This window comes from Pistacia vera, unplaced genomic scaffold (assembly GCF_008641045.1).
Source record: "Pistacia vera cultivar Batoury unplaced genomic scaffold, PisVer_v2 Contig276, whole genome shotgun sequence".
Classification (NCBI taxonomy): Eukaryota; Viridiplantae; Streptophyta; class Magnoliopsida; order Sapindales; family Anacardiaceae; genus Pistacia; species Pistacia vera.
The window spans coordinates 517984-533019 of record NW_022196086.1 but is presented as its reverse complement, the minus strand read 5'-3'; the positions used below and the strand labels follow the sequence as shown (position 1 = coordinate 533019).

General features: G+C 36.3%; 2 protein-coding genes and 3 non-coding genes across 5 annotated transcripts; 3 read left to right on the top strand and 2 right to left on the bottom strand.

The window, feature by feature from the left end:
* On the bottom strand, positions 1 to 3525 carry LOC116133821 (AUGMIN subunit 2). Its single transcript, XM_031419504.1, has 6 exons — positions 3272 to 3525; positions 2951 to 3076; positions 2738 to 2842; positions 2171 to 2239; positions 1414 to 1527; positions 1 to 683 (listed from the first exon to the last, which is right to left on the bottom strand). Exons 1-6 carry the CDS (start codon positions 3398 to 3400, stop codon positions 312 to 314), a joined length of 915 nt encoding a protein of 304 aa, XP_031275364.1. The 5' UTR covers positions 3401 to 3525; the 3' UTR covers positions 1 to 311.
* A 694-nt stretch (positions 3526 to 4219) lies between these two features.
* Positions 4220 to 4286, top strand: LOC116133878. The gene has a single exon (XR_004128616.1). It is a non-coding gene; the product is annotated as a small nucleolar RNA U49 (small nucleolar RNA).
* Positions 4287 to 4475: 189 nt separating this feature from the next.
* LOC116133876 lies at positions 4476 to 4621 on the top strand. Its single transcript, XR_004128615.1, has one exon. It is a non-coding gene; the product is annotated as a small nucleolar RNA snoR2/U65 (small nucleolar RNA).
* Positions 4622 to 4667: 46 nt separating this feature from the next.
* Positions 4668 to 4754, top strand: LOC116133875. The gene has a single exon (XR_004128614.1). It is a non-coding gene; the product is annotated as a small nucleolar RNA snoR77Y (small nucleolar RNA).
* Positions 4755 to 5040: 286 nt separating this feature from the next.
* Positions 5041 to 10234, bottom strand: LOC116133806 (nucleobase-ascorbate transporter 1). The gene is made up of 14 exons (XM_031419488.1): positions 10129 to 10234; positions 8592 to 8689; positions 8047 to 8223; positions 7843 to 7943; positions 7684 to 7759; positions 7138 to 7197; positions 6861 to 7048; positions 6679 to 6775; positions 6387 to 6473; positions 6188 to 6246; positions 6009 to 6100; positions 5785 to 5862; positions 5539 to 5699; positions 5041 to 5458 (listed from the first exon to the last, which is right to left on the bottom strand). Exons 1-14 carry the CDS (start codon positions 10202 to 10204, stop codon positions 5246 to 5248), a joined length of 1563 nt encoding a protein of 520 aa, XP_031275348.1. The 5' UTR covers positions 10205 to 10234; the 3' UTR covers positions 5041 to 5245.
* Positions 10235 to 15036: the final 4802 nt, after the last annotated feature.

Genomic DNA, 15036 nt, shown 5'->3' with positions numbered 1-15036 from the left:
GTAAATGGAGCTTATCCATCCAGTTTATGATTTAATGATTATGTTGAATTCCTAACCTGGTTAAAACAATCAATCGCCAAAGACATATTGGAGATAATGTGTCTCCATTAATCAAAATAGTATGCACAAGATAAGGACATTAACACGAATGAACGCGAAATACGCACTCCTGCACAAAAGAATTTGAGGTTTTTTTTTTTTTTTTTTTCCCCTTCTTTTTCAAAGTCATTTAACACTGCTATCCATCGCAGTGGAAATATTACACACTAAAATTTTGAGGAAACCAGTACATGGGTGACACACGAAATTTACTAACTACCACTCTTTTTAACTGAAAAAGGCCAAGACAATCTTCTATTGCCTGTTCCATCAAACTGATTTGAGTCCCTTGCTTCACTATTTTCAACCTCGGCGGCTTCTTGCTGTGCAAGTTCTTGTCTTCTTAGGCTTCTGATAGCCAAGTCATCAAAGCTCGATTCATTTCTCCAAGGAGGTGGGGTTACACAATCAGACTCACCTGGTACTCTTTGCGAGGAATCCTTAGCTGGTGTTGTAGGCAATGGTGAGGCAGAATGGCCCACCCTTAGATTTTGAAGTGTTGCAAATGATTCTCTCATAGCAGACATGGCTTCAAAGAATCGGGTGCATGATGCTAAAGCAACAGGAATTGGGCGGAGCATCTCCTGTATCAAGAAAAATAAACAGAAGATCACATTCTGCAGTAACATCTCCCTCTTTCCGACATAAAATACTTGATGCAGTTTCAATTTTCAAACATCATAGATAAATCTCATCTGGTGCTATTATAAAATGAAGAGACATTTGGTACCACATGGACAATAAACATTGAATTTAAATCAATAATATAAGAATATATTTGCTTTGCCTTATGGTGTTAATAGGATCATCATGGATAATTCAAGAAACAGTTTCACTAATTATTGTTTCAGAGAAAGTGAACTACTTCAAGAAAGATCATTGATATCGAGGGCATTGTGCACATATGATTTTTTTAATCAGATTATCAGACTCACACTATTTAAGATGCTACAATACTAAATCATCACCGTTTTCAGAGGCATTTGAAACAAAAATGCATGAGCATCCAAGCCAAACTAACAAAATTAGAAGGGGCATCTGGATCACATTCATTTTCCCTTCAAAATTCAACAATCTGCCATGGTTACAACCAATTCACATGATATGGTCTGCTCCATATCAGATTTAATTTAGTTGTTACTGAAAAGCAGTCAACATTGAAATACTTAATAAACACAACCTAGATGCAATGGAATCACAATATGCTAAACGCTTAAAACAAACACAAAAAGTGTGAATGTACAGATTAATGATGCTCAATATAGCAGTCTGGACTTAAAATGCAGGAAACAACCCAATACTTAATAAACATACCCCCCAAACTGAAGGAGGTTCCTTAAAATTCTGACTCCATTGGAAATCTGCAACAGATGCCGTCAAGGCTCCATAGTCACTAGCAGCTTTCATCAGTAACTCTGAAAATTGTTTCTGTGCATATCCAAGCAAAAGATGCCATTAGTAATACATAAAGCAATTACAGCCAATGCCTACTCTGTTTCACAAGGAAAGTATAAAATATGCAGAAGAGAAGATGCCTTTTGAGTTAAAATTTCCAATTAATTGCTGAAATCTCTATGTTAAGATACTGAAAACTTATACTTTAGTCCCACTATTTGATGTTCGAATCCTTGTTAAAAGTTAACATAGTGTAACACAGTGCAAGATATGACTGAGATTTAGCAGCCATCAGCTCATCTATCCAAGGTCTGAGAACAAGACAAATATCTACAGCAGAACAAATGCATAAATAGGCCTAATATTTTCAAATTTTGTATTTAAGAAAAAACAAGAGCATCTAAATCAATAAGTACTCTGAACAAACAAACATTATATTTATGCCAGAGAACTGAAACCTAAAACTCTCATTCACTTCTAACCAGGATTGAAGTCCCAATTCCTAAAAGCCAAACTTTAAGTCATGCCTTGAAGACAACCGACCAATTAGTTATTTTACTCCAATACCAAACTGCGTTACCATCAGTTAAAATATTCATGCAAGGTGAATTAATACTATATATATATAAAGATTCCACACTGGCTAAAAGAACTGTGATTAACCAGGTAAACGAACCTGAAATTCTGCTTCCACTGGAATGCAATCCAGTGAATATGGTTGTTGAAGACGAGCTATAATGCGATCCTGACATCATTTATAAATTACAGGAAAACAAGAAGTTATATAAGATAAATAGAAGTCATTACACATAAGTCATCAAATGTAATAAGCAGGTAAGAAAAATATTACATTTCTGCACAAGGCAAAATCAGTTCTAATGGCCACCATAGTTCAGTTTGCAGCCTTAAGTATTGACACTTTTTCAGTAGCATACAGTGGACTTAGATCTATTTTAAACAGACTCAAGCAGTTTCTCAAATGGCATACAGCAATCGCTCACACAGATACAAAAACTCAAATTGAGTGCTATTTAGCAATGACAATTTCTTGTGCAGCTATCCTGATATCATAGCAATTTTGTTAACCAGTAGAATCAGCAGTGTCTTCTCTGTGTGTGCATATTCATTTTGTGTATTACGCAGTCGCATATAGAACTCTACAAGGAAGCGGCCATGTTTATTAAAAAAATAGTTAATCATATTCAACTCAAGAGGTGCATATAACAAGAACTAAAGAACATACCTTATTCTGAATAACATCTTTTAGTATAGTAGTAATCCTTGATAAAGTCTCAATCTTCTTTTCCATTTCACTCACATGTGTCAAATGCGCAACGTTTTTATCATCCTAAAAGTTCACACATCAAAATCAAGGAACAACTCAGTTACAGAAACACAATAAGCATCATTTTTCCAGTTTTTATTTTAATTTTTGCCAATAGAATAACTAGTTCACCTTTCGACCTTGGAGTTCGACTTGCAGATCTGCTATTTTCCTCTGTACAGCAGTTAATTCTCTTAAAACTCTTATCAATTCATCACCCTTCTCACCACCATTCGCGCATAAGTTTTGAAGTTCTTCCTATTGAAATTTTAAGCCATTAATTTCAAAATTTCACCAATTACTATCAAAATCTAACAAACGAACAAAAATGAAAACGCGTGTATGACGTTGTTTATGAGATTTTGAGAAATGAACTTAAATCTAAACAAGTGTCTCGAATTACGAACAGAATGTACAGAAAAATGAATTGCGATTAATTGAGAAAGTGAGAACCTGGGAAGGAGGAGGAGCGACGGAGAAGCCGAGATCGGCGGCAATGGATAGGGCATCGGACATGCCACCGATGCGTCTAAGAGGTTTCTTACCAACCCATGTGGAGCCCGTATCACTTCCCATTGACATTTTTTGCACCAACCAAACACGGCCTTGGTGTTCTTTTTTTTTTTTTTGGTTTCTTTTGAAGCCTGTCCGTCTTATTTTACGCGGACGGCAATTTGAAAATTTCCAGAAATGATCCACGGCAAAAGCTGTTGATAGAATTGCAAATTTTAAATAATTAATATATTATTATTATTTGGATATTACGATATGATTTGATATATATTTGTTTGTTTGAGCTACAATAAGATTATATTATCAACCAAATCAATTTCTTTATTAACTTAATGGTTTATTATTTAGAGAAAATAATGAAAATAAAATTATTAACAGATGTATTTTAATTTTATCCCTAATTTTGCATCTTAATTGATATTAATTGATATAATTACATGACATTACTTTAGTGAACAGATTACGTGATGCTAAATGAATGTCCATCATTTTCCATATAAAACTTTAAGTTAAATTATATGGTAAATATTTAAAAACAAAATAATGCCATTTATTTTAAATCAAAAATTGAAAATGAAAAATCATGACAGTTTACCCTAATTTTAGAACCAAACTGGGACAAACCAACTACCAGAGCCCAAAGCCATTGAGAAGAGCCCAACAGTTTTAAGGCCCATGACCCCCGTTTCAACTTGATACAAATTTATGCGTCGTATTACGAATAGCTAACAGCTAGGGTTTACTCTCTTCTCCTCTATATAAACTCCCTTCTCGCCCACCTTCATCACCAATTGTAATTCAATCTCTCTGTCTAGGGTTTTAGTGTTTTCATCAACTTTCAATTAAAAATGCTTCTTGTTTGTTAAAGGTTCTAATTTCCATCCATATACCCGATGAGGAAGCAAACCCAAATTGATAGGAAGTGCCGTATGACACTTTAAACAGCAGCGGTGACTTCCGGAGGACCCGATAGCGTCCCATCCACCAGCCACGAGCCCTCTGATTTCGTCTCCTCCACCGGATTCGTCTTCCTTGGGTTCGTTGATTGGTCGGGACCACGTGGCCTTCCGTGTTCCGCTGTGTGTGTGATTTGAAACGGGACCCTGAGGGCTTTTTTATTTTAATCTTTTTATTTATTTTGACTGGTTCAATGCCACGTCGCCGGTAGCTTACGAGCGTTGACTGGTGATGCTATGATTGGACCTAAAGTAACTAATGTTTCGCTTACTGATAGGAACCTGGGGGTTTGATTTTAGTTGGCCCACGGAGCCGTTTTCGGCGATTACATTTTATTTATGAACCTTCATTACGATCTTTATTTCTTTTTTTGAAAGAGAAGCCAATGAGGATTATTGAACTTATAGTTGGAATTACCGGCTGAATTTACTTTGATGTTAAACAGACTGGCTGTCTGAGGCTTCAGATTTGAAAATTTTTCAGTTTTTGGCTTTGATTCTATACCAAGTATGATATAAAAAAATAAAATGTTACAAATTTGGATTCAAATCCTTTATTAAAATATAATTAAGTGAAGTAACAGTTATATTTTAAATGGTGAATTATTTGGAACCCAAACCAAACCAATTATTTTCCCAGTGGAATTGGAACAAATGCTGCAAATTTCAGGCTAAATAAACTAATCTGCACTTGGGAAGTTTAAATAATTGAACAGTGCGAGATAACAGAATAAGCTGATTCGTTTTATAATTGCATTGCATCTACAAAAGGGTATAGATCAAATGTTCTACAATCCTAGCTGGACCCAATTTGACATGGCTTACAAAAAATTTGAGCTGTTGAAGGAAGGATTCGCATCGCTTGTCTGCATCAATATTAACTGAATTCGATTTCACAAGGAATTAGCTCTCTTTAGCCTTTCGCTTCAGCTTTCTTTTCAGTTTTATTTTAAACTGGCTATGTTGGTGGAAAGAACCTATTGAGATTGAATGGTAAAGTGTAGAATTCTTCATTTCTGTTGTCTCCCTTAAATGTTCTGAACTTTACCCACCATGGCATTCCTCTATCTTTCTTTGATTTTTCCACCTCTAATGTGTTGTCGAGAAATACTGCAACTATTAAACCAACCATTGCAGGCGACGAGAATATGGTATTCAAGAAAGCGTTAAACTGCAAAGAGACACCTATATTAAACTGCTAATACCAAGAAACACCTAATTAGTTTTTTTTTTAATCAGAACAATACTTACCCATCCAGCATTGGTATGAACAAGTCCTTGATGTTCAGGGTTCCAGTATTCACTGAAAAATTGGGGGACAGATATCCCGAGAAAAAGTGAGAGCCCGGTTATGATAAGGTTTCTCATGCAGTTCATGTTTGTGAATTGCAGGAATGATAGTCCAACTGCAGCTGAAAGCATGTAGGAACTCTTTCAAGCAGGATAATGAGAAAGGAGAAAGTAATAATTATATCTTTGCTTACAGTTATTCCATACCAACAAGACCGAAGAGAACACAGTATAATGCAGCAAATATTGGGAAGGGTATAGATGCGAACACAGCTCCAAATTTTCCTGCAAAACACGGGGAATTAAGCCCTTGATATTTACGTTACTAAAACAATCCATTATCAGTATAATATTCACAAAAACAAGTTCATAAAAACGGAAGTGCTCTCCTTGACCATGCTTGAATTTACACATGTATGAGAAGTACAAACCTAAGGTAGAGAAGAATATCATGAAGCCAGCAGATATTTGAACAACTCGACGACTCCCAACTCGGGTCAGCCCAAGGAGTCCCACATTCTCCCTGAAATACATTGCCATCATTTCTGGTAAGTTCATAATATATGGAGAAACAACATAGCGTAAGCTGCATACTATTATTGCATCTTACACAGAAATAGTGGAACCAGTGCCTGTCCCAAATAGACCATCAAGCAAGATGCCAATCCCCTGCCACGGTGACAATTAAAAAATAGCCATTTTGTCAAATGATAGATAAAGATGATACATTCAATCCATATGTTAAAATCAACAACAAATGAATTATAAACACTAGGATGGTGCTATTTCAGGTGCACCAAATCACAGACCTGCCAACCAATGCCACGGCTCAATACATAAGCAGGTGGTGGAGTGGCAATTGCCAAGCGAGATGCTGCTTTGAATGCTCCTGTTGACTGTAGAACAAGTTTTGAGAGTGAGGTGAAATTTTGTCAATCCCAGAAGTAAGCCATTAAGAATTTAATAGCGTTATACTTTGTATAGAACTACATAACAAATGTGGAACAACCAAAGAGTTATTCATATGAAAAGCATTTTGAAGAATACGCTGAACACTGGGAAATATAAAAATGAAGTGTCTTAAGGCGATAAAAGATATACCTCAACCATAGACACAAGAACTGCAGACATCATAGCAAATGAATGACCTGCTGAAAATGTGGGGGGCCCCCACTGGAGAGGGTATGGGAACTTGAACCTAAAAGAACGTAACACATGAAATTCTGCAACCAGTGAAAAGATAACGCTAATGAATATAGACATGAATTAATTCTTTGTTATACCATGGAGCAGTAGATACAAGATTTGCTCTGTCGGTACGACAATGGGCTTGAGTCAGGCTTGGCCGGTCTCGATAAGCCCCACTAGCAGTTAAGATAACAGAATAGATCCAAATGATTGTAACACAGATTAGCACCGGAAATCGTTCAAATATTGGTAACTCTCTAAACAGCCTCACATGCTTTAGATACTGCAATGTCCAAAACCCATACACAAGTTAAGGAAAGAAAGAACTATTATGGTACTACAATTTGTCGAACAAATATACAAACCACTCACTTGTGACAATCCAATGACCAACAATAGCATTGGGATCCCAATTTCCACGCAATTCCCCAACTGGAAAAAGAAAAAATATCACAATGGTAATCAGTGCTAGTTTTGAAGAGAATGATCTGCAATTAATGGCAAAAGAATAAGTTAAGTATTTGAGGTAGTCAGTAGAATGAATCAGTGGTGCACTGATGCTTATTAAGTATAAAATGTTTGATACTGTTTATTGATCTTAACCAGTTTTGAGAATTTTTTTTGACATCTATGACCAGCTTGTAACTCAATCGTTGCCACCAAAACATGAAAAAGTTTCTAGAAAGCTTCATCAATAGAGACTAGTACCACAAGGTTGAATCAAAGAATGTCAAAATCTTGTGTTTTGTTAAAATCAACTAAAAGAAAACATTTCAAATTCTTGTTCCAAGTCTCCTCGGAGATAATATGTTAGCTGTAAGGAACAATAATGTGATGCCTTCTGGTGATGTTTGTGATAGTTAAGTATTAAATAACCAGCCCTTAAGTAGCTGTATATAAAGTCACAGCAGTACCAACCAGAGGAAATCCCCGTTGAAACAATCCCAAGCCAACCAATCCAACCACAGGGGCCATACCAAGAGGACTGAAAAATCTGCAAGGAAGACAAATACAATAGTAAACAATATAATATTATACAGCAGTTTAATCCTTCTATCCAATCTTGCACCAATGTACCGTGAAAAGAGACCCCAAACTTGACTGTAACCCAGGATGATCTGTATGCTTGAGGCAACAATGAGAGCTCCTTGGATAGCTCGCATTGTTTGTATAAATCTCTGCAAATCATTTACCAGTCAAAATTTCCATCTTTAAAAGATTATTTCACTGTTTTCGTAAACCACGCACAAAAAGGAAAGTGGGGACAATTGGTGAACTTACTTCATGATTATCAGTAATCCGTTGCAATGAGGAGTCATTTATTATATAAGCTATTGGAATCACATAAGCAAAAGAGCCCCCAACAACAGCTGGCAACCTGGTTCCAAAAAGTGCTTGGAGAAGAGTATTAATTCCAGCTACAAAAAGAAGAGTCTGTATTACACGTGCTTTCTCGCCCTGGTTATAAGAGGAAGAAATTAATCAAGGAAACAAAGTGAAGACCAATAACTGACCTACCATAGTCACAAGCCCCACCAAGATCTTCTAGGCCAAAATTCAAGGATAAACAAAAAACAGAATAGTCTAATCTGTAATTGCTTTTGAATGAAGAAAGAAAATCAAGTTGTCAGGAAATCTAGCTTGTAAACAATGGAATTTAGACCTAGAGTTTCATTGGTTGGACGCAGCAGTTTCCTGCATACTTGCTCTATATAGGTAAGAATGAAGACATACTTAGGATGCTAACTTTTAAACCAGGAGTAGATTTACCCATACAAAACATGAAACTTGAATTTAAAGGGAGAAGTTTAACAGAGGTTGCTTACATCACTTCCACCCATTGCTGGGACGAGCAAGGAAGGGATCATTACACTTGTCCCCAGCATCAGGATGTAGTTTTGAAATGCTAATAAGATAGTTTCCGCTGCAAGACAACACTTTGATCTTGAACAAAGATGTGAAAATAGAGAATTTAGATCAAAATGCAAACATCTGATCTTGCCAACACCAAGATAATGAAATTTTGCATTCTATTTCACATCCATTTCAAGCTTCACAAAAATTGAACACCTTTGTCATATGTGGGATTAGTGAAAATCGATAACATAAACATATTCGCACACATAAAGACGGTTCATGAGTGCCCCACTAGAATAGGTTGTACTCAGTAACAGGTATAGATAATAGTGGTGACAATACACACAATCACAGGTTTCAAGGATTATATAGGATGGAAACTATCAAAATTTTCCAAGTCAATATAAACACAATTAAAAAACGTCAAACAATATACAAGGTCTTATAAAGAATTTCTTCGTCTATTCAGTTGCAAAGCCACTTCTCCCAAGTGCTGATTATACTTAGTTTTATAGTCGTAATCCTTAGGGCTGTCACAAATCGTGCAATTCTAAAGATTATACCAATATTAGTACTATGATATTCAACATGGAACCACACCAATCAATTATGTATTATACAAAAAACAAGGATGATCAAATCACTCTTCGCAAAAAAGGACAAACAAAGATCATTCCATTATATTTGAAAAGGAAAATGCAATGAGATCAATTCATAACAACAACGTGGACCTTAAAATGAGCCTCCGTAAACCAAATTTCCAAATTCCATTGTAATCGATAATCCGTATTACTAACATTGAAAGTGAATAATATTTGAATGAGGCGATAGACCGCGACTATTAGAACCTCTACCAAGTACTTTAGTAGCAGCAGTTGGAAGGGCAAGAGACTAAGCTTGGCTAAAAGGGCAAAAAGGTAATTAGGAAAACCGCTTTGCCAAACCCCATGGAAGAGGAACATAAAGAAACCTGGAATGTTGCAATATCCACCTGAACCCAACTTACTTCAAAATCCGATTTGCAATCACTCAGCAATCAAACAAACCAAAAAGGGCCAAAACTAAAACATAATAAAACAACAAATGTACGATTCCACAAACACTTCCACTCGGTTTCAAAACAAATAAGTTAAAACTAACGAATTAAATAAATTTCTCATCGATCTAAACAAAAGATGTTGCAGCATAACATATTCTTGCATCCAAGTAAATAAAATAAACCAAACAATGCAGTTCACAAATAAAAGAACATATCTTTTCACCCTGAGTGGGACCAATCTTATAATGTCACCATTAATAAGGCCTCAAGTTGAAGTTACATTAACATAAAAAGAGAAACATTAAAGACTCCATTCTCTCAGTAGTGCCAATAACTATTGAAGTTACTCACTGAACAACAACCTCGATATCGACAACCCCATTTGGCCATTCCCATTAAACACCATGATGAACTAAATCATTCATTAAAAACATCAACCAAATCAGAAGAACAGACGTGACACGTACCCCAAGGAGGGTTAGAGTCTATGCAGTACTCAAGGTCTTGAAGCTGTTCCATGGGAGGGTGGCTGTATTCTGCCATTGGTAAAACTACTTGAAAGAAGAAAGATGAACACTAGAGAAATGAAGAAGAAGAAGTAGAAGGAGAAGAGGAACTGAGACAAAGTAAAGTACAGATATAAAGGGAAGTAAAGTTGGCGAAAAAATAAATACAAAACCAAAAGAGAATAATATGCAAAGCAAAGTCTACTCTGTTGTGTTCTGTCGTCGATAAGCATGTTTTTTTGAATCCAGTGTCATTATTACATCATTACCCCTCTTTTTGTATTTATTTACGATTATACCATCCGGCTCCACCTTTTATGCAACAGTAACATCCTGATTACAATCTCGGGTCAAATTGATAATTAATTAATTTATTCTAAAGTGATAATTTGGGAAGACTAATTCAACAGGAAATTAAATCTTCAGAAATGATGCAAAATGACAAATATAATCCTTACTCGCCAGAGGCTGGTGATGCAGCCACACCATAGCGTGAATGATTGTAACCGTTGATAAATGACTGCTTTGATCAGAAACATGGTTGGGTAGGTCTGCAAATGAAATGTAATTGTATTTGGTTGAGGTTGTTTGGAAATAAATAAAAGAAGAGGGGCAGCAGTTGCAATAATTGTATTTTTGTTGTTTTGCAAGAAAAGTGAAAGAATATGTGCTGCACAGGTTTTAAAAGCAAGTGGGGTTGCTTTTCTATGCATTAAAGAAGGGTAAGACGGTGAATTCGTGGAAAGAGAGGGTTGGTTCAATACACGGTGCCGTTTCATGTTCCGGATAAAGCTTTCGGTTGGCAGTCGCACGCCACGATCACCCAAAATCCGATTCCCATGCATCAGCAACGGGATTTTAAAGGTTAAGTTACGTTATATAGATCCATTTCAAATTGATAAGCAGATCTTAATTAACGTTTAATGCTAAGATTGATTTACTATTTTAATAGAAAATAAATTAAATTTATTAGTTAGATCTTGGGATAGTCGACCATATTAACTTTTGAAAGTGATTATTATATTTTGTATAAAGAAGATATATTCAAGTAAAATGATTCATGCTGAAATGCCTTTCCTAATGTCTTAGGTTATTGCATGGTTAACTTGATTTCTAAGTTACAATAAATAAATATTATAATTACTAATTTTTTTTTTTAAATTAGGATGTTCAAACCAATTTACTCACACTTTAACTAATCTTTGAGGTTCATTGAACACCTTATAAATCCAATGATTTAAGTACGTCACAAATGTGATAGGTGACTTCAAGATGGTTTGAACTTAATAAGTCAATGAAATGAACAAATATTCTTGACTACCATACCAAACCTTTGAGATTATAGGGTCTGTTTGTTTTATTATTTTGGATAGGATTTTGGGAATAATACTGAGTAGTTGAATAGGGGAGTATTACGAGGTAAAATTTATAAATTTATAAAAAAAACCCCTAGGTTTGCTAATTTAATAAACACCCCAATATATTAAAAAAAATTGTAAAATGACAAAAACACCCCGATCACCCGCAGTGCAAGATTCTGGCCACCATCGTCGGAATCTGACCAGAAAATTGCGTAACGACATATACCGGTCGGATCTGGCTGGTATGGGGTCGATATGGCTTTTTTCGGCCAGATCCATATCGAGTCCAAAGATATAGCCGTCGCTGATGGGTAGATCTGGCCTTTTCTGGCCAGATCAGTGAACTATCGACCAGTTTTGGTCGTGGTGTAAGCCGTTGTATAGATTCTGACTATTATCGATGGTGGTTGTATGAATCTGGCAAGTATGGGTCGATGGGAGTGTTTTTGTTAATTTTTAAATTTTTTTCTAGGGTTATTTAATGAAATTAATAAACTTAAGGGATAAAAAAATAATAAAAAATATAGTAATTTTTCTGAAATAATATGTTAAATAATATTTAAAAAATAGTATTAAAAATATAGATAGAAATAATGAGCCCAACGCATCTATAATTACTAGTTTATTTGAAAGAGAGAAAGTTATTGAGAATTTATAAACAAACTTAAAAGCCATCTTTGCGGTGCAGTTGAATAAAACCTTCAATTTATATAAAGGATGAATCAAGTAAACATCCTAAGGNACTGCTGCGCTGCAATTCCTTCAACTAGGAATAACGATGACAGTTGACCACTACTCTAGCTTCCATTGCCGTTTAGATCTTCAATCCTCAACTACTCGCCTGCTCCACAACTAATGAAAAATGAAAACTAGTTAACCAAGTCTTCAAGTATAGATCTTTAATTTAGGGACTTAAATGTAAAAAAATGAAGAATTTAGGGGTGAATTTGAAAACTGGTTTGAAAATCGGATAACCAACTAAATATTCAATTCAGTTTAAATTCGGTTTATTCTATAAACTGGTTCGATTTCAGTTTTCATTTTTGCCTAAATTGAATAACTGTTTGGTTTCTAGTTTACCTTATTCGGTTTGGTTAATCGGATTATCCCACCCCTAGTCATGGCACCAAATGGGCTGGATATCTTGGACAAAGGCGCACTCGAGCACTATTGGAGGCTGCCTACCATTGGCCACATATGAGAGATGATGTAGAGCAATTTGTAAAAACTTGTCTAGTGTGCCAACAAGATATGGTGGAGCCGCTACCCATACCAAACAGACCATGAGAAAGTATCTCGATGGAATTCATCGTATGGCTATCGAAATTTGAGGGATTTAGCACCATCATTATTGTGGTGGACAGGCTATCAACTTTTATCCCTGCACCAAAGGGGTGCACCACGGAAGACACGACCATCATTAGCGATTGGGACAGCCGATTCACGGGGAGATTTTGGATTGAATTGTTCTAGCTTATAAGGTCAGCGTTGCACTTTTCTACAAGCTTTCACCCTCAAACTGACGGATAAATTGAGAGAGTGAATGCCTTATTAAAGATGTATTTCTGGCATTTTCTAAGCACCAACCAACATGATTGGGTGAAGTTGCTTGATGTAGCCCAATTCTCATACAATTTGCAAAGAAGCGAAGCCACCAATAAGAGTCCTTTGGAAATGGTGATGGGTCGGCAACCACTCATGCCACACACCCTTGGAACATGTAATACAAGGAGCAGCCTCGTGACATTCAAAGTTACTAAGTCATGGCATGAGCAAGCTGACATTGCACAGGCGTATCTTGACAGAGCAAGAAGCTGAAGAAGTGGATGAAAGAGGCGGAGGCATGTAAAATACTATGTGGGGGATTTAGTACTTGTCAAGATCTTTCCCTCACAACATAAGTCCACCTGTTCACTACACAAGGGCCTTGTTCGAAGATATGAGGGACTTTTTTCCATTATCAAGAGGGCAAGTAATGTACCATACAAGCTTAAATTTTCCTCTTGGTTAAGACTCCACCCAGTCTTCTATGTCACTTGCTTGAAGCCATATCACAGAGATACGAAAGATCCAAAATTGAGAGAATAAAAAAGGGAACCATTGGGCAACACTAATTTTTATGACAAGGAGGCAGATTGTGTGTTAGCAGGCTGCATCGTTCAACAAAAAGGACATCCTCCAAGTTAATAATACTTTGTCAAGTGGAAGGAGTTACTAAAGAGTGAAGCTAGTTGGAAACCCAAGGGCACATTGTGGCAATTCGAAGACAAGGTTCGAGAATTCCACGATGATTTGACGAGGACGTCTTTGGATTAGGTAGGGGAGAATGTGACGCGTCACAAACATTCCATCAAACACTTGGTGGGAGTCACCCTAACATTCTAGAACTCTCTTGAGTTCTCTGCACAGTTGTATTTATTGTGGTAGTTGGTAAATAGTAGTTGGTAGGTGGTAGTTTGTAGTTAGCTAATCTCCACTATTGAAAGTGGAAGGCTTATGTAAATGTAGATCGTCCATTGTAAGCCAAAACTACTATAAAAGGGGGAGGACTTATTTGGCCAAACCATCCAAGAATTGTAAAAATCTCTTGAGTAATAAAGAATGTTCACTTCTTAGCATCTCTTGTGAGTTTGAGTGAGTGAGTGTTCTCTTTTTCTAAAAGCTAGAAAGCTTGAGTGAGCAAGGCTAACTTAGGGCCATCGACGAGGAATTGGCACCTAAGGCCACACAATTTTGAGGAGAAATAATCAGGTCGTGACACTAGGGAGTCTTTTTCAAATACTTTGAGATTATCAGAGGCCACGGAAAAAGAAAACCAAGTTGAACAATCATCAAAATATACAACAAGAAATTTACCTATTGCATCTTTGCCTAGTATGAAGAAGAGCCATGTAGGAAGTGTATTCACTCCAAAAAAAGGTCCAAATAGTTGAGTCTTTGAGGGACTGTTCTAAGCAAAAGAGGGTAGCTAAGGCATTTCCCAGTAGGAAATCCTATTATTCAGATTCAAAGAAACATAAGATGCTTACGGTTTCGATCATCACTGGTAGCAAATATGATGATAATCCTAAACCTGAGCTACCTGATAAACATAACGGTAAAACTAAGCAATTATCCAAAGATGAAATGGTGAATATCAAGCTTGCCTCAGAAAAGGATCCGATGATGAATGAGGCTATGGAACTCAACTTAACGAAAGATGATGGGGAAAAAGGTCTTGAAATGGGAGTCAGTTGAAGATAATTCAGAAGCTTGCAGGGTTTTTGCTAGTGGAATTTGGGCTCAGCTGATGAAATGTTGTTGAATCATTCAACCTCTTGTTTCTCGTCCGAGGCTTCTGTTAAAATTATGTAGGTATGAAAGTTGCGTGTTTCGTTGATCGTTATTGCGTTGCTTTTCTTTTTATTATCACAAGAGCCTATAAGTACACTCTGGCATGTCTGATCAACGTGCAGGGACTTTATTCTACTATTGGGCTTTGTAAGAAGTTGGATGCTTAAGAAATGAT